Source organism: Trichoderma citrinoviride, assembly GCF_003025115.1.
Source record: "Trichoderma citrinoviride strain TUCIM 6016 unplaced genomic scaffold BBK36scaffold_11, whole genome shotgun sequence".
Taxonomy (NCBI): Eukaryota; Fungi; Ascomycota; class Sordariomycetes; order Hypocreales; family Hypocreaceae; genus Trichoderma; species Trichoderma citrinoviride.
The window spans coordinates 777,350-795,384 of NW_020194719.1; the positions used below are offsets into that span (position 1 = coordinate 777,350).

Genomic DNA, 18,035 nt, shown 5'->3' on the forward strand with positions numbered 1-18,035 from the left:
TCAACCCCCTGCCCACTCATTCAGAGTCCGTTGTAAACCATCCCTCAAAAACCGCCCCATGCCAGACGACTCCTCACTTGTCCACCACTACACTCAAGGCCCCCCTAAGGCGACGAAGTAGGCGCAGGCGTAGGCTTGACGAAAATCGTCTCGGCATCCGGCGGACACATGACGGCCAGGCAGATGCAGTCGATGGCGGGCTTGACTTCGCACCGGATCTTCATGACGCTGGGATCGCAGCAGCAGCACTGCTTGGGCGGGCCCGGCACGGGCTTGGGCTTGGGCTTCGGCCTCGGCGACAGAGGCGGAGACGGCGCAGTAATAGGACCGGAGGCGGTAGGCGGCGTGATAGCCGGCGTGACAGCGGGTGGCTGGCCGTGCCAGACGGTCGGCGCGTTGGCGGGGCAGATGACCTGCGCGCAGATGCACTCCGACGACGGGATGGACAGGTCGCAGTCGATTCTGCCCTTGGAGATGTCGCAGCAGCAGCACCCCGAGTCGGCCGGAGGAGGCAGCCTCAGGGCCGAGACGCCCAGCAGGAGCGCGGAGACGACGGCAAACGAAGGAGTCTTCATGCTGTAGGTTGATTCCGTGTGCACCCTTTTCTATGCAAATTGCTTCCTTGAAAGCCAGAAATATGAGAATCTCGTCTCTTTTTCCGGTATGCTTGTCTCGTTCCTCTGTGTACAACAGGTAGGGCGGGCGGTTCGTCTTCTTTTTATTTCCCACCGTTAGCACTCGCAGGGAGGCCGAATGTCTCAGAATCCAAGACAAAGCTTGGGGTCACGAACACTAGTCTTCTTGTCTCGGGCGGAACTGCTGTGTTCTTGTTCTTTTGCTCTTGTGCAGGCGCGTGTATACTTTTTGTAGGGAAATGCAAACAGAAAAGGCCGAGAATTTGCACAACAGAGGGGAGATCAGGAGGGTAACAGTAGACGGAGAAACAAAGAGAGCTCTGTAGGTGAAGACGTGAACAGGTTATCGTGAGGACTTGTTGAGGGCTTTCAAGGAGGTAAACGGGGGAGAGGAGAAAGAAGAATCAAGAGCAGTGCGTGATGCACGTAAGTGCCCATGTCTCAGAGGCTATTAAGTACTTGCTAATTTGCAGGTCCACGAGGCACACCTGCTGCTTCCTTTGCCGGAGTTCTCTTGTTCAGCTCCTGCTTTTATTAATACTCTTCGTCACTCGAAGCCTCCTTCCCTCGTCTAATTCGACCAAGGAAAGGGCTCAATTCCAGCCCGGCATTCCTTAAACAATCTCGGGCCTTTTGTTCCTTCCATCTCCAGCTCTCACCGATAGTATGACCTCTACTCCGTCTCTACCTGGCTATACCTTTCTCTTGGCTTCATACTACTTCCTCCCTCCAACGCGTCCTCTGTACGACCCGAATCCACCTCTCACAGCCTCCTCATTCCAGCGGCCAAATTTGGATCTACGGCTTCTAGCTCCCGTCTTCTCCATCGAAGCCGCCCCCTCTCCCTTTTCCTCCTGAAACCGCTCTTACATAATTTGTGCTGTCCCCATGAATACATCAATACCTTACGCAGTCCCGTATAAATATGGCCGGGGGAACGGGCCATCGGGAGGATTCGATCCCTCGCCTGCGTCGCCAAAGGGGGAGCGACTCCGGGCCCTGTTGTCTATCTGTCTCTCTCCCCAGCTCGGATCCTGCCTCTGCTTGTTGGTCTCGTCATCCTTATGATCGCCATCAAACCGTCACTCAGAGTCAAGCGTGGTCTCGGGCGTTGCTTTTTGCGTCAGTTGTGCTCAGCGCCTGTTACACAGAGCTGTTCAGGAAGTGACCTGAATCACTTACTCTATAATTAGACTCCAGAGGTATAGCAGTGATTCTGTCAGCTGGGCGAGCGTACTGTGTACCAGTGCTCTGAGGGTAACGGCCTGCTAAAGAATACCTAGATTGATGCGTAGGTCTGTCATCCACATCCCGTTCATCTTGGGTCTTGCTAGCAAAGAATGTCGTCAAACGCATAGTATATTCATTGCAAGCTTTTTTACATCAAGGCGAAATGTCCTCCCGCCAGCCTGAATCGTACATAAATTGGGAATAAACAGAGAATAGACCTAGTAACACATACGTCAAATGCGAAGATATTGCATTGCGTCAATCTAGCACGTCGACAACTATCGACATAGATTGTGAAGAGAGAAGAATAGAAGAGGAAACGCCAGCAAAGCCCCTCAGACTCAGGCATCATGATGCCAGCATGGTTCAGGATCCAGGAAGGGGGAGGACGGGGTATAGAGAGTTGCCCTCCTTAGACTTGGGGCGCTCGTTGACAAGCGGGCTTTTGGGCTTGCCGCCAAGGTCCATGGCATCGACATCTTTGCGGATTTCGCCGAGGCCGGGATACTCCTTCTCGTATTCCCCGCGCTCAAGACGTCCTTGTATATATTTGCGGAGGCCCTCGATCACCCGCATGTTGTCCACCCACATCTCGTACTGCTCTTCTCGCTCACGAGTGGCTTCGCTAGTGTCAGACTCTGAGGACGGAGATCCGGTCGATGCTGCGGACTCGCTGGCCTTGGGCGTGACGGCGCCGCTGGGCTCCTCAGAAGATCGTGGCGGTGCGCCGCGAGCTCTTTGGAGCATGCCACCCGAGTAGCGGCGACGCTCACCGGTGTCAAAGCTGGGGCCTAGAGTTGCCGTGGTCGATTGCCCGAACCCTTGGCTGACGGCAGGCAAGCTGGTGGGCAGGCTGGGATACAAAATGGACGAAGCTGTCGAGCTGTGGCGGGACTGCGGGGAGAATCCCGAAGAGGCGGAGGGGCTTGGGGAATGGCCCGACGTATAGGACAGGGCGCTGGACGGAGGCGTCACTGCGGGAGTGCCGGTAGACGAGATGGCCGTCAGAGGCGATGCCATGCTTGCCGCCGAGACAGGGTGATGGTAGCCGTCGGTGGCGATGTGCATGCTGCCGGGGCCGCGGTGAAGGGTCGTGGGTGACGATGTACCGCGGTATGAAGCGAACTGGCTGTCATGGGCGTGCAGTCCGGCGGTGATTTGGGGAGCGGCTTCGTATACGGTATCTTGCATCTGACCCAGCATCTGCTCGAGCTGGACGAGGTCCTTCTGAGTCCTCACATTCGGCATGGGCAGGTAATATTGCTGCGCCAGAGGGTTCTGGGTTGGCGCGGGAGCATGAGCCGCGTGGACGGCACTATGCCCCATAGCATGACCAGCCGACTGAGGGAAGTAAGATTCGGTGGCGGCCATGGGTCCGCTGGGGCTCTGGAAGGCGTTGTGAAGCGGGAGCAGGGAGCGTCCGATCTGGGCATAGGAGGTTGGGTCAATCTGGCGGCGCTTGGCGCTGGCAAAGAAGTCGTCCACCAGCTCGTGAGTGTTGGTGCGCTTGCGGTCATAGCTCGCCGAGTAGCCAATGTGCTCGGAGCGAGGTGCCGTGTTCACATGCTGCTGGTTGAAGTAAAGGCCGTAGTTGGTTGAGGGTTGAGGAGCGTAATAGCCGCCAGCGTGAGGTTGAGGGAAGCCGCCGACAGGGCTTCGCATCTGGCCAGTATGATCATAATAGCCCGGGGCTGGGTTCCGTGTTAGCGGCAATGCAGGATGCAAGTACGTGGGATGCAGCCATCAGGGACTCACCTTTGGGAGCTTGAGGTCTGTAGCTCATGCCGGGTTGGCTATCTTGGCCAGGTCGTGAGAGAACCGAGTCATCGGCATGAGTCTAGAAGACGGGAGTGAGCAGGGGACCAGATCCGAGGGCAGGGAGGAGAGATCAAGTACCTTGACGTGCTTCTTCAGGTCCTGGGGCCGCTTGAAGGACTTGCCACAGAACTCGCACTTGTGAGGCTTCAGAGGGACGTGAACACGGATGTGGGAAGTGATGTGATCGCGCTTGACGGTGGTGGTGCGACAAGAGTTCCACTGGCAAGTGAGGCTCAGGTTGTTTGTGCTTTTGCGACCAACGTGGCGCTCACAGATGTGTTCCTGCAGGGATGTGAGGTTAGTATCCGCGACTTGAGCTTTACCGTCCTGACATCACCACGTCGACATGTTGTCTCTCTCCGTCCTCCAATCTCCGTGCTCGTCACTTACATAGAGCGTCTCGGCGTTGGTGAACTTCTGGCCGCACTGGTTCCAGCGGCAGACGAGCGGCCGGGGCGCATCCAGGGCATCGCCGACCGGCGGGGACACCTGCGAGTTGGACGAGGCGCTGCCGGCATTGTTGCTGGTGCTGGAGCTGCCGTTCGGGCTCGTGGTCGACGAGGCATCGGCGGGCGAGGCGGGCTTGAGGCTGCCGTCATGGCTTGGAGACAGAGCCGAAGCCTGGTCGGGGACTTGGGCCGACATTGTCGTTGTAGGGGTCCTTTGATAGGCCTGATCCGGTGGGGCAGCAGCGAAAAAGGGCAGCCAGAAGGAGAGAGCGATTCTGTTTCGGGGGAGGGGCCTGAAGCCAGAGGCGCTTTGGCGCAAAAAAAAAAAGTTCAGGACAGGAAGTGATGCAGATGCAGAAGCGCAAACGCAGCCTCGACACGCAGCAGATGACGATTTTTGAATTCGAAGCGCCGGATCTGGGGAACACGGGCCTGATATGCGATATGGATCAGGCCTGGGATTGTGATGGACGCAGGTTCCGGGGGAAAAGACTCGCGCCTCTGGTCGAGCCGTTTGGGGGCAGAGGCTCCCTTTACATCGACACAAAGGCCTGGGCAGGCGCGAGAGGGCCAGGCGGATGGTCTTGGCGCTCTTGGCATTGTCTTGGCACCGCTTGGCTAGCGGGCGCGATGGAGGGAGGCTTACAGCGACCTGTGCTGTGGCGTGATTTTGGCCGTGCTGGCGGGTACTGAAAGGTACCGCCTAACAGATCAACTCGCCGCAGCACCGCAGTGCATACGGCGCCAAGCCGTGCCAAGCCTTGGCATTCTTGGCGCGGTGCCCACCCGGCGCTCTGCCATTGGCCTCGTGGTCCTCCGCTCTGGTCGCTCCTGTCGCCGTCGCTCGCACTGGCCGTCGACTCCGTGACCTTTTGCATGTTGCGTCAAGTCGAGGCGAGGCAGTTGGAAGGCACGATTCTTTGCACCATCCTTCACATGTCAGGGTCGATTTATTATCTTCTCTTTTCCTCGTCTCCCGTCCGGCTTCATCTCGCTCTTCTTCCCTCCTTCTGTTGCTGCGGAGGGGCGCCACCCTGGTCTGGTGCCATCATTCTGCCATGCGTGATACAGAAGCTCAAGCTCCTGCTTTTCCATACGGTGCATCGCCATGGCGTGACAGCACATTGTAGGATCTCGTATCGTCTGAGAGATGCAGGAAGGGACCCATGACTGAGATACTTGACGGGACGATCCTCTTCTTGTCTGACCTGATATTACCAGGTTGGAACCAAGAACGGCAACGGCAGCGAATAGCAGCAGCAGCAGCAGCAGCAGCAGCAACAACACATGCAAACCTCCTCGATACCCAGCGGTTCCGCAGCCTCGTCCTGATGAAGCAACAAACAGTGGCCGCTTTGGACTGTGCTGGAGGCTTGTACGGAGTATGTAATCTGCACCAGGTGAGAGTACCCAGGATGTCGAGACTTTCGTGGCTCATACATACATACTCGTGCGCTTCTTCTACGATATACTGTTGATACGGAGCCGCCTATCGCTTCGGGTCTGGTCTGCCTCACCTCCTTCACCGTAGCACCCAGCTGGCCACTTGTTCTGGTCCGTCTTCTTCTTCCTCAGCTGTGGCAACATGCTGCTGGATGCCCTACATCTTGCTGTTTCGCCCATTTGTCTCGGTGTTCCTTCGATACTGTATTATACGGCGAATATAAGCTGATTTGGCGGTTGAGCCTGCTGTTGTCCTGCCACGGCCCACGTATGGGATGGCATATGAAGACCACGGATTACAGACTACAGACTACACACTACATGTTACCTGCTGCAGGTTATGAATGACCGGGTCTGCACCTATCTGGCCTTGTATAGACATGAGCCCGCCAAGTCGGAGCAACGTTATGCATATCTCCAGCAGCCGAATCAAGCTTTCCGCTGCATTGCCGAGAAAACACTACGGACTAATAGCTCTGGGCAAATCAAAACCCTGGCGCCTCGTTTGCGGCGTCTGAATCCCGCGTCAGCGCCTCTCCCTTCCGCCGGGTCGCGCGCAGATGAGGCAAAGGGGCCTTCTGGAGCAGCAGAAAGAAGGACAACCGACGGATGCCGCTAGCCTGCTGCAGCCAACATAATACGCACGTTCACACAACCCACACCGAGAACTTGACGAGTTGACAGCGGGCCAGTGGCTTTTCTCGGGTCCTGATTCAGCTTGTGCGGCCCCCAAATTGTCGGAACCTCTTCCAGGAGAATTCAGGTGGGTGCGAAAAGCAGCATCAGATTGCGGTCTTGACTGAACTGCAGACTCAGATCGAGGCCTCACTTCGTTGGCAGTCATGCAAACGCGGCCCAGCTCCTCTTCGGCGGCGAGACGGGTTCCTGCAAGCCCCGACCGGCCCCGATAGCTGCAACAAACGATCGCAGACACCACTGTATGTCGTGTTCGTCACGCTATATCAAGAGCCAGCATTTGCCGTGGTGAAGCCTTTCACCGGCGTCATACATGCTACTCATGAGTCCCTGCAATGTGGAAGACTCAGCACACGCTTCCCCCTTTCGCCAAGATATATCGCACCCACCTACATGTCTGATTTGCACTCTGCCAAGGAGCCGCTACAAGACACATTCTTCCCCCGAAAGAGGCTGTGCATCGAACCAAGGTGAGAAGGGGAAACAGTCCCTTTGCGTTCCCACTTCTACCGCATCTCTCGTCAACCGCTCCCTGAACGCATCACAAAGTGGCCACCTCTGTCTGCCCTGAATGAATGACGACCATAATCAATCTTGGCACATGACTACCGGGAACACGTCTTGGCCTGTCGATTCCTCTGTGTCTGTCTTATCGTTGCTCATCTCAACTCTGGCTCACATGCATGAAGCGACGAGGTCGTATTTTTCGTCGATTCCTCTCTTAAGCTTATATATAAGCAGATGGTGTCGGTATATGAGGTATGCAAGCCGTCAATTGCCTACATACGAGGCGATTCGCTTTCTTCGCCTCGTTCTCACTCAATTGGCTGCCGGGTACATATATCATACCCATCACCATCATACGCCCCTGAACTTGGCAACCCTCATACCTGAAGCACATCGACGCCTCATCTTTTTACTTCTCAACCGCCATAAGTAATAGACATCTCGTATGTACATGCCCCCCTTCAATTCACTTCTCTCCTTGCTTCCATCCCAATCAGACGTCTGCTTCTCTCCAAGAGTCAACCTCTCAACACTTTCCTTCACCCCTCAGCGATCTTCCATCCCATATCTCCATCATGCACCCCCTCGCTCGCTACATATGCCAACATGCCGTATATGCAAATCGTAACTGCCAACATGCGTATCGTATGCAAATCGTAACCACATTCTGCACAGACAACTCAGCAAACACTCCAAAGAGCCCATCCAATCCTTATGTGTTCTAGCACCTTCTGCCGGTTGAAAGAACGAACTTTGCAATACTTTTTCATTCGAGTTGCCTTGCAGCAGAAAAAAGCGGTGCCTGTGCCTGTGCCTGTGCCTGTGCCTCTTCTAGCCGGGGTAACAGGGCGTGTTGCTGCATGCATGAATGCATGGACAGCTTCACAAGGACGTGTAGGCTGGAGGACCTACTTACGTACATGTATTTGTTACATGTAACAAAGTTCCAGGCCCTGTTGAAGTTCCAAGCCGTGTGGGAAACAGCACACAATTTCAAAATCAACCCGCATCATCATGAGCCAAACACATCACACTGGCAAAAGACCAAGATTGAGGAGGGAAATGGTCGATACTTCCATTCTATGTAACCGAGTCCCACGACGAGACCAGGGAAGCTAATCTGGCTATGCCAGTCCTCCGTTAATTCTGTTTTTTTTTTTTTTTTTCGAATTTCCTCCTTCCACAACCTCTCCGTCACTGAGACATGCCCATCTCTCTCTGAAGGGAGACCATCCCAACAGAAAAGCATCATCAGCCATACCGCAGTATGGGTAGCACCACCCACATCCTCTTTTTTTTTCTTGGCTCTCGCTTTGCGCGTTGTGTAAATCTTCTTTCCCCATTCATATCATCCAACACCCCAAGACTTCCCAGTCAGTCCTAATGCCGTTCCCAAGTCTATAAAGCCAACCGGTCCCCTCTCCACTTGTGTAGCATTGAGCAAGGGAGTGTAGTAAGTGAAAAGATAAAATAAGAAAAAAATACCATAGCAGCTGAAGTGGAGAATGGTTGCAGATCGTGCCTGAAGTGCCGCCTTTGGGCAGCCACGGCAGGTTGAAAGTTCCTCCGCGAGTGGTGTTGAAGAGCCAAGCGCTTTCGGGAAGCGCCTCATAATTAGGATTTTCTTGATTTCAAAAAGAAAATGGAAAAGGGGAAAGGTGTATGTGCAAGAAGATATATCATCGTCAGAGAAGAAATGCAAAAGGGGTGAGCCATCCCAGCAAGGGACAACCACAAGGTTTCGTCGTGAGACGAGGGTATAAGAGTTGTCCGTATGCAGCAAGACAACTGTTTCTTCGTGCATGGCAGCGCATCAAGCTGTCAAAAGCCGCGGAGAACAGTCCCAATGGCGAGCACTTGGTAGTGTGACTCGGATCAGCGTGTCCATTTCTCTGCTCTTTTGAGCATCCCGTCCAAGTCGGCACAAGGGAGAGGCCGCAATGAGGTCCAACGCGATGCGTCCAATTCCGTCCATGTCTTCCATTTTGATGGACGGAAGAGAGAGATATTCCGCCCTTTCGGGGTGGCAAGGCCAAGAGCCAAAACGCAAAGTGAGAAGCATGCCGTGTGCGGAGTATCGAAGATTAAAGGGGCCCAAAAAATTAGCATGAATGCATGCAGAACAACCGTGTCATCATCAGCATAAAAGGGATCGATCCGGGACGCCGCCCCGGCCAATGTGTGACACGTATTCCAAGGTCCAGCCTGCCAGTCCACCCGATCCGAGTGTTGTGTAAACCCTCCCACCGTGGGAACCCGAGGTATAATCAAGCGACGCCCACCCAATTATAAGGACAAAATGTCAAAAGTAAAAAAGGAAAGATAAAGCAAACGCCATGCATGCAGGTGGTATTATACAGAACCAAGTCGAAGAAGGGCTTCGACAGCCTCGCGTTCCTGAGCGTCCGAGGGGGCGGGGAACGCAGAATAGTCAAACCTGGCGTGTGATGGATGCGCCGCGCGTCCAAAGGTAGACGGCAGCGTGCGCATTCCGCCAGCGTAGGTGTTGGAGGAGAGACCGGGCTCGAAGGCTGCGGCCATGTTTGGATATGACTCGGCCCGCAGGGCAGCGGCGCCGACGGCAGCCCAGTCCTCGTCGTCCGTCACATCCTCCGGGTCGTCGTTCATGGCGACATCGTCGTCGGGGGCCTCGGAGCAGGAAGCCGACGCAGAGTCGTCCATGGACATCTTGTCGGCCTCGTGCTCCATCATCGACGTCACGTCGTAGCGGTCGTCGTGGGAGAAGTGCACCGAGTCACCGCCGCTGGATCCGGCCATGTGCAGCCTCGCCCTGCTCAGGCCCAAGCCTCGGCCGCTGGCCCTGGAGATTGGGATTCCAGCAGTGTACGAGGACGGGCCGCTGGGCGGAGTTGCCTGACGGTGTCGGGCAGCCTGTCCCCGTCGGCGCGCATCCCATCGCCCCCAGCCCACTTTCTCGAAGACGATGTCACCATCGGCGCCACGGCCTTCACCTCCACGGCCTTCCAGCGCAGCAACCACGACCCTGCGCGCCTTTGTCGGCGGGATGCCCGAGAAGCCAGGGACCGACGTGGTCAGGTATCCCATGATGTGGCGGATGGCCAGCGGGCCGTGGTTGAGCAGAATCTCGGGCAGGTGGCACTTGGCCAGCATGGAGCTGGTGATGGCGCCGGCAGACTCGAGGGCCGGGGACAGCGACCTCTCGTGGCCGCTGGCGTTGTCGTGGAGGTCCAAGTCGGAGTCGATGGGGTCGAGCCTGGCCTTCTGCAGCTGGGCCTTGAGGCCATGGGCCGGCAAGGAGGGAGAGATGGAGTTTGGAGGGGTCGGGAGGTCCCGAGATCGTGTCACAGTCATCGCAGGATCACTCCGAGCCGCTACAGCAGTTAAGTTGTCTCGGCTCAAGGAGGAGGCCTGGGGGATATCACGGGCAGCAGTCGCCAAAGAAGCCATGGTTTTCTTTCTCTTTTGCTTTTGTGTACCGGAGTTGCAAGGTGCTTTTGATAAGCGAGAGTCTGCGGCAAGGGAGGCGGAACGCGGTCAGTATATGTACTCGTTCAGGCTTCTTTGTTTTCGTTCTCCTCGTGTCCCCTCTTCCTTGTCAGGTAGCGAGCGGCGCAAGCAATATAAGACGAAAACAGAAAAGAAGCAGAAAGAAGAAGAAGAAGAAGACCAGGGCAAGCCAGATGCAGCCGCACAAGAGGCGGTGATGATCGGACAGCGGTAATGCACGTTTTGCTGGCAAAGGGGGTTGAGTCACTGCCAGGGGGTCGTGCTGTGCTGCGGAGTCTGTATGTACGTACCAAAAGGAGCAATACCAGTTGACAGCGGCAGTGGCAGCAGTGGCAGTGGCAGTGGCAATACTGTAATAGCAGTGACAGACAGACAGACAGACGGCGGTCCTGCTGCGTGCCCTTGTTGCGACTGGAACTGGCGAGAGAGAGAGAGAAAGAAGACGGGCTTCTGGTGGCGGGAGGCTGGCGCGACAGTCGAGACTGTGACAGATGAATCCCGGAGCGAGATGGTTTGCACGGATTTGCGGTGTTGCGAAGGCGTTGCGGGAGGGAAGAGGGAAGAAGGGCGGCCGAGGCGAAAAGGGTGCGACTTGATGCGATTATGAATGGCCGCCTGCGCCTGTCTTGCAATTGTCTGCGTGTGTGTGCGCGAAGGAGGGACGATGTACCGGCCGGTGCAGCACAGGCAGCTGAGGTACAACTACTCCGAGTGACTGAACCTGAACTGCCATGGCGACTGCAGGCACGAGATGCAGCAGCAGCAGAGGCGCGACTTGATTGTGATGAGTCCAGCGCTACTACAGCCACGCCCCCCTGCGACCGCGTGCAGCCGGCCGCTAGAGCCCAAGCCGGGCGCCCCTAGGGGGAGACAAACCGGGCTGGGGGTCCGCTGTGCGCTGGTGCTGGCGCTGGGACGTAGCGGGAGGGGCGTGGCTGCAGGACAGCCCGCCTAACCGGAACAGGAGCCCGCCTGAGATACAGCGCGTCTCGGGCCCTGTGGCTGCGTTCAGTTGAGCTGGAGGGCTTCCGTCCATTCGTTCGCAGGTACCCGGCCGTCACGCCTTTGTACCCTCCAAGAACGCCAATTCCGTTCCCATGACTTCCATGGCCAGACACTCACATTATTGGCATGTTTCTTGGTGCTGGGCGACAGGCTTGGGGAGGGATCAATCAATCGACTGACAAGACTGAAGCCCGGATGCCCGGTTGACGCAAGCATGATGGAAACCAAACAAGATGCAATCTACCACAGAACGCTCATTCAAGCGACCTGTGTGGAAGGTCACCTTCGTATGAGTAAGGTACATGTACCTACTCCATGGACCTCTTGCATGGGGACCAGCCCCGGCCTCTACGTGCTGATACGCTTCCGCGGCATGGCGCCCCGGAGCCCAATGCGACCACCTGCTAAGGCAAGGCGATGGATTCATTCATTTGTTGGCGTCGGTTTCGCAAAAGGGGAGGAGGAGCTGGACTCCGTGGCCAACAAGCGAAGAGGAGGAGGAAACAAAGGAACTTTGGTCCTGCCTTTGTTTGGCTGCGCGAGGGCAACTTGTTCGTATCAGCGATGAAGCCCAACTGGTGTAGAAGTTGATACTGTGTTGTGTCACTGGCCCGAGGTAGTAGAGAGTCGTGATCCATGTCTTTCTGCATGTTATCAAACGGTCGACTTACAACGATAGTAGTAAACGGCCTTGTTCAGTTGGTTGGTTGGGTAGGCATATTGTCAGTAGTCTTCATTTGATAGAAGCAGCCGCCCTCGTATCAACTCAGCGAAACCGGAGTAGCAGTATGATGACCACCCCGGGCTGATAAAAAGTACTTGAATGCCCGCTGACTTACACGAACCTCCGACTCTGCAAATGTGCCCTGTTGAGCTGACTGTGTGTGTGTTAATACGGGCAGCCCCGAAAGCAACAGAAGAGGTACCTGACCATACACGTATGCCTGTCTCTCCTGCATCGCTAAAGCGTCGGCATGGGGCTCCTCGCCGGAGTTCATGTAAACGTCGGTATGTATTTCTTACATGCGATGCGTCGCGATGCGATTCATCACCACACGCCATCCCGAGCTCGACTAACGTAAGTCTGTGTGCCTGTGGGCAGCGACCAAGGTAACGACATCATACTACCCAGTAATTTGAAACAACGCACAAAAATAATATCGCAAGATTCCTGTTTCTAAACCCTCCAAAGCGGTCACTGCTCTGCCAAACAAGCATGGCCCTCCTTGGGTCAAGCTGCGGGGATTCTGCGTGCTTCGTCGGAGCTTTTCGGGGCCAACGGGCTCGACAACGTGCAAAAAGCAGAGGCCGCTTCGTCGACGGCTTCCATGGACCCTCCCCGTTCCCTTGGCCCCAGAGTCCGGGGAACCTGCTAGCGCGCACATTCATCGCAGGCTGGCTCTTATTCGACGGCAAACCGACAAGAAGTCGCGGTCCTCGTACAAGCACCGGCTTCCGACAACGCGAGCGGCCCTTTATATGGAGTACATGTACTGATAGTATATGCCTCGGAAAGGGGTGAAGGCGCCGGTTTTTGGCTCGGCATCTGGCCTAGGTCAAACGGAGGCCACAAACGAAGGTGTGAGAAGGGAGACGATCTCCACGAGACATGGCAAAGCGGTCCTGTACTTGTATGGGTACGACTCAGCATCAACGAGTAATGCCTTCAACGTCGCGGGTAGCTCTGCCTAAAACTTCCGACTCTTACACTTCCCAGTAGTAATACCAACACTACTAACGCATCACGAGTCGTAGCAATCTCTAAGAGATTACCCCGCCGCATGCTGTGGACAGTGTTGTTGCTTGCCTGCTGCTCAACTCTTTGCAGACTGTATTCGAGGAAGGTGGTTGATAATAGCAACAGGCCCTCATGGCAAATACCACCTCGCATGTCAGCAACCAACGTCATTACAGCTGGGGCTTGCCATGGCATCTGACACTTTCGTCTCGTGCACAGGTCAAAATTCCACCAAGCCCTGATACTAGGGCTTCTGTTCGCGGGGCGCCGTGCGTAGGCGAGGAGAGGCCTTGCGCCAATTTCCATCGCGATAAGCCATCAAATACCCCATGCGCGGGAAGTCGACGTTTGTGCGCCGCCTTGGTATCGCTGCGGCATCGCGGCCAACAAGGCCCCGTACAGAGTGGGGTGTGCCGTTAGCTATCCGGCTAGGACAACGAGACGGTCTGTTCGGGCTGTGATGAATAAACCGTCCAGTACGGAGCACATGGAGGTCGAGTCCACTTGCATCTGTCACCACGCTCAAGGGCATGGAGAGCCGTGGGCAGACCCGATAGCCCGACTGGGCAACACAGAGCGCCGAAACACCTAGCTTTCCCCGCTGGCTCTGGCTTGGAGGACCGCCGTCTGGGTCCCCCATCTGGGTCTTAGCCCTTTGGCGTAGACCAAGCCGGTGATTTGCAAACACGCTACTGCTTCGTATGTGAAGCGCTGAGGGAGAGCATCCGACGTCAAGACGCGCATCCGCGGGTGGTTTGGACGGCCTCGTCACTGGCTGCCGCCAAAGGAGTGTAACGGCGCATTGAAGAATCAAGCGTTGGCTATCAGCTAATCGGGGCTGCTCGACGGCGCAGCTGGTCGAAGTGATGAACGCCTGTGGGAGGGCAATCAGGCGATCCCGATCTCGACACTATCCGCAAAGGAGCAGCTTTTTGACAAAGGGTTCGTCCTCGTCGTCCTTATGCACGGCATTCTGCCCGAGTGACCGGCCCAAGCGGGAGCGAAAGCCATCGACTTCCGTCTCTGCGCATGTACATGGCCGTACCTCCTACCCCCAAAGTGCGCACACGGGTTCCCCTGGCATGAATATGCAAGCTGCCAACGGGATATATCTTGCAGCACGTAGCCACAACGACCGGACGAGAGAAAACACCCGTGGCCGAACACTTGCGGCGTTGAGCGGCTACTTACTGTGTACTTGCATCTCATCAGAACGGTTCATGGGCTTCGCATAAAATTGATACTGTGTGATTCCTCCAGCAACGGCTGTTGGTGCCCTCTCTTCTTCAGCGTCCCCTCAAAGGACAGCCAAAGGCTGTGCAACCGTCACGTTGTTTGAAAGATAAGCTGATTGGTAACCGTCCACTTCGCGCCTCCATGTGACCCTCCATTTCTCGATCCTGGGTGTGCGTTAAATACTCGTAGGTAGAGCGTGTAAGTGATCTTTTAGGCTGGCGAGGCGTGTGTGCTGCGTGTGTCAGCCACGCCAAAGACGGACCCGATTCTCGAAAACGGTTCAATTTAGCGACGAGAGGAAATTTGGTCGACTCTTGCTCATCCCACTTTTCCGTTTTTCGATCCAGGTAATATTGAATTTTGCATTTCAGCATGAGCAAGTGGCTTCGGATGGTGGTTTGAGGGCTGCAGCCCCGTTTCCAGACGACCGCGGGAGCTTCTTCTGTGGAGTTTCGTCTCTATTGCTTTCTTTAGTGACGTATGGATGATCAGGTACCTTGATAGTGCCTCCTTTTGGTGATCGACAGCGACGCTATGTTTCCTGCACGCCCCCTTAAACGGGTCTCATCAATTAGTATAGTATCGTATCTTGGAAGCTTAGAGCTGTTATTTATAGCCTAGTATCGAGCAGTTGGATGAGCGCTCGTGTTGAATCAAGGAAGTGAAATTGGAATATTCGTTTTTGTGTGGTGACGGCGGCAGAGGGTATGGTTTGGCTACCCCTAATCAATAGAGCTCGAGATTCCGGTGCGCATCGTCGGTTATGAGATCAAGACCGATGCGCCGGCGGAACGCAGCTGAGAATGAGCAGGCACGCTTCATGATAGTAGTATGAATAAAGCACGCAGAGAAATGACACGCTTTGGATCGGGTTATGATCTCGGCCCCTGGCCGAAGATAAACTCTCGGCAGGCCTAGATGAACACAACATGTTATCAAAGGATCCTCTTTGGATGTGGTCGAGAATAGCACTCACCTGCTTAAGGACTCCTACTTGTTCTTGGCACTGCAAAAACACCTGCTTGTACTGCCCAATGCTTCGGTCGAGCACCTCCCGGCGTGTTGTGCTGCCTTGGCAGATGGCCTTCATCTGAAGCTCCATTTCTTTGCGCAAAAACGGCTTTCCAAGGCTCGTTTCGAAACTCATCCGGTCGAAGCCCAGGATAAGGGCAACGCCAAGTTGAGTGGGAACGAACACCTTCACGCCGCCGCCCCTACCCCCTCTTGTTGAGCCGCCGCCTCCCCGACCTCGGCCACCTCTTCCACGTCCACGGCCGCCTCGGGCAGCCGGTGCATCATCTTGCTCTTCATCGTCACCATCTGCGGCTGTCGTGCCTCCTCTTGTTGTAGTTGCCACGTATTCTCGGTCTTGTATCTTTTGGATGTGCTCAGCCATGGTGGCATCCGTTCCAATGCCGTTGGCATCCATGAGCGCAATCAGATCGGCTTCTGTGAGATAGTTTGGCGGCGATGTTTTACCTTCGGTCATCATGGCCTCGGTAGGCTCAAACTGCTCACCGACGGTGAATCGCGGCAGCTCCGTAGTGTTGGTCCAGTTTTCGTAGATATAGACGTCCAAGTAGTTCCTTTCGAGCACAATGACTCCTCGGGTACTGAAATGTTCATCTCCAAATTGGACGTCGATATCCGTCGCCATTCCTTGAGCGTCTTCCGAGCAGCATGCCAGAAATCGGCGCACCACATACTCATATAGCCGCCCCTCGTCATAGGTCAACGCGCTTGGTGCTACATGCGCAATGGGATGGATCGGAGGGTGAGCTTTATCGTCGTGTTTTCCCTCCCTCGGCTGTCGAAAGCCGCCGTTGACGAGTCCTTGGGCATACGTGCCCCAGCGCTGGTCCGTCGCCTGCTTCTGGACCAGTGCCCTCAGATTCATGCCTTTATCAAAGCGGTCGGTTTCTGTCCTCGGATAGCTGATGAATCCTTTGTTGTAGAGGCCTTCGGCTATCGTCATGGCCTGCTGACCGGACATCCGCAGCAAGCGAGTTGCTGCTTTCTGGAGCTCGACGGTGGTGAGAGGCAGTGGCTTGAATTTTCGGGTCGGCTTTTCTTGCACCTTTGTGATCTTTGCTTTTTTGGCGGCAAGGCATCTCTCATATAGGAGCACGACTGTCATCCGGTCAAAGAGGCGATTCCGAGCCCAGGAAAATCGAACCTGTTTGCCATCTTTGTTGTGCATCAAGGATATGCCCCAAAACGGCTCGGGGACGAAGTTTTTGACACGAAAGTATCGATCCACAACGAAGCCGAGCGTTGGAAACTGGCAAGACCCTGTATCTTCTGCTCAGTAATGGATCCAGGGGGTTGGGCGCCGTTAGGGGCAATAATCCTTTACCGTAACTCAATACCAAATCTGCCAAAGGTCCACCAAGTTGCTTGAGATTGTTCGTTATGAAGCGCGTAAATGCGTATCCGATACGTAGATCCAGTTCGATTCTTGCTGCAACAGCGTTGACCTGCTTCTCGTCCAGCTCAACGAGGCGTCTGGCAGCGGACAACACATGCCTGGGAACAAGTTGTCAGCTTAGGGGAGATAGAGAGGAGTGAAGTGCAGAATTCGTACGCTCGTTCGACGTTGCTAAATCTGGCACGCTTCACTTGGATCGTTGCGTTGCCCTTCTTTGCTGCGTCGACAATCTCTTGGCCAATGTGCTCTCCTTCTCGATCACAATCGGTCCATATCACCAGCAGACGCGCATATTTAGCTTGATCTGCTATGTTCTTGGCAATATCCTTTTTGTCCTGCTCACAGGTCAATGATGGCGTCTCCTCAAAGCAGATCTATAACACCCACATCATGGACATTGGTAACTATCGGCGCCGAGAAGAGAGACTCTGGTGGAGGATGACTCCAGTTCTTGTACTCGCTGGTAAACTCGACATTGGTTAAATGGCCTGTAACGGCAGTCATGGTAACGGATGAGGACCCCCATTGCTGGCCAAAGTCAAAGTCAAAGGAGTAATTCTTGATGTATTTGTTGCGAGTGTTGTGCTGGTGAGTTGGCTTCACGTCAGTAATCCCATGTTGCTGCAAGGGCGCCATCGGGTTGCTTTTCCCCAGAGGCTACGCGTACGCACTGTTGTGAAAGAACCTCCGGACAGATGGCCAGCCACCGCCTTGGAGATGGATGGCTTTTCAGCCACGCATAGGACCCTCATGTCTCGAGGTCGGAGGGCGAGTAACCGGAGCTGCGTGAATCTCATGGAGCTCTGGATCCGCGATGCTTGCGGCTCGATTTCATCGGAGGAAAGCGGTTGCACATCGGCCTCCACCTGCAGTCTTTGGGTCACCTGCCAGTGATGGTTTGCTTAGCTGCCATTCTGCGGGAGATGCTGCCGAAGCCGTTGAAACGGACGAGTTTGTTCGTCGATACCTTGGAAGAAGAAAGTTGAGAGTATCAGATTGGATGGAGCATCTGAAGCCATTGGACGGAAGATTTTACTGGAGCATGAGCACAGGCCCCACCAGAGCTCTCGGTACATCGGATCCTCCATCCGATCAATCCACCAGCTTGAGAGGATCCCCGCCTGAAGCTTCAGCGCTGTGACGCGCTCATCAGCGGGAGGCTCCAGGCTGTGGCACCCACAGCCAGCCGCTAGCCCAGCGCCTCGATCAGCGGGACGGCAGATGCTGGAGGACATCGCTGGGCCAGCATCTGGATCAGCCAAGAACCAACACCAGCCGCACCGTCCACCGCATTTATTGGTCCGCCGCCACCTCGAATCCAGCCTCTGCTCCGTCATATTGATCGAACCCTGTCTTGACTG

At 55.3% G+C, this 18,035-nt stretch overlaps 4 protein-coding genes across 4 annotated transcripts; all 4 read right to left on the bottom strand.

The window, feature by feature from the left end:
* Window positions 1-116: 116 nt before the first annotated feature.
* On the bottom strand, window positions 117-560 carry BBK36DRAFT_1086954 (hypothetical protein; the record flags this gene model as incomplete). Its single annotated transcript, XM_024888967.1, has 1 exon — window positions 117-560. A coding segment is annotated over one exon (444 nt), but the record flags the coding sequence as incomplete, so codon positions are not given.
* A 1,671-nt stretch (window positions 561-2,231) lies between these two features.
* On the bottom strand, window positions 2,232-4,328 carry BBK36DRAFT_1124171 (pH-response transcription factor pacC; the record flags this gene model as incomplete). Its single annotated transcript, XM_024891138.1, has 4 exons — window positions 2,232-3,556; window positions 3,621-3,702; window positions 3,762-3,965; window positions 4,074-4,328. 4 exons carry the CDS (start codon window positions 4,326-4,328, stop codon window positions 2,232-2,234), a joined length of 1,866 nt encoding a protein of 621 aa, XP_024747585.1.
* Window positions 4,329-9,130: 4,802 nt separating this feature from the next.
* Window positions 9,131-10,207, bottom strand: BBK36DRAFT_1123804 (hypothetical protein; the record flags this gene model as incomplete). Its single annotated transcript, XM_024891107.1, has 1 exon — window positions 9,131-10,207. One exon carries the CDS (start codon window positions 10,205-10,207, stop codon window positions 9,131-9,133), a length of 1,077 nt encoding a protein of 358 aa, XP_024747586.1.
* A 4,911-nt stretch (window positions 10,208-15,118) lies between these two features.
* On the bottom strand, window positions 15,119-17,426 carry BBK36DRAFT_1178822 (DNA topoisomerase; the record flags this gene model as incomplete). The annotated part of the gene is made up of 6 exons (XM_024896150.1): window positions 15,119-15,160; window positions 15,223-16,538; window positions 16,603-16,772; window positions 16,831-17,009; window positions 17,071-17,259; window positions 17,346-17,426. The coding sequence occupies 6 exons, from the start codon at window positions 17,424-17,426 to the stop codon at window positions 15,119-15,121; spliced, it is 1,977 nt and encodes a 658-aa protein (XP_024747587.1).
* Window positions 17,427-18,035: the final 609 nt, after the last annotated feature.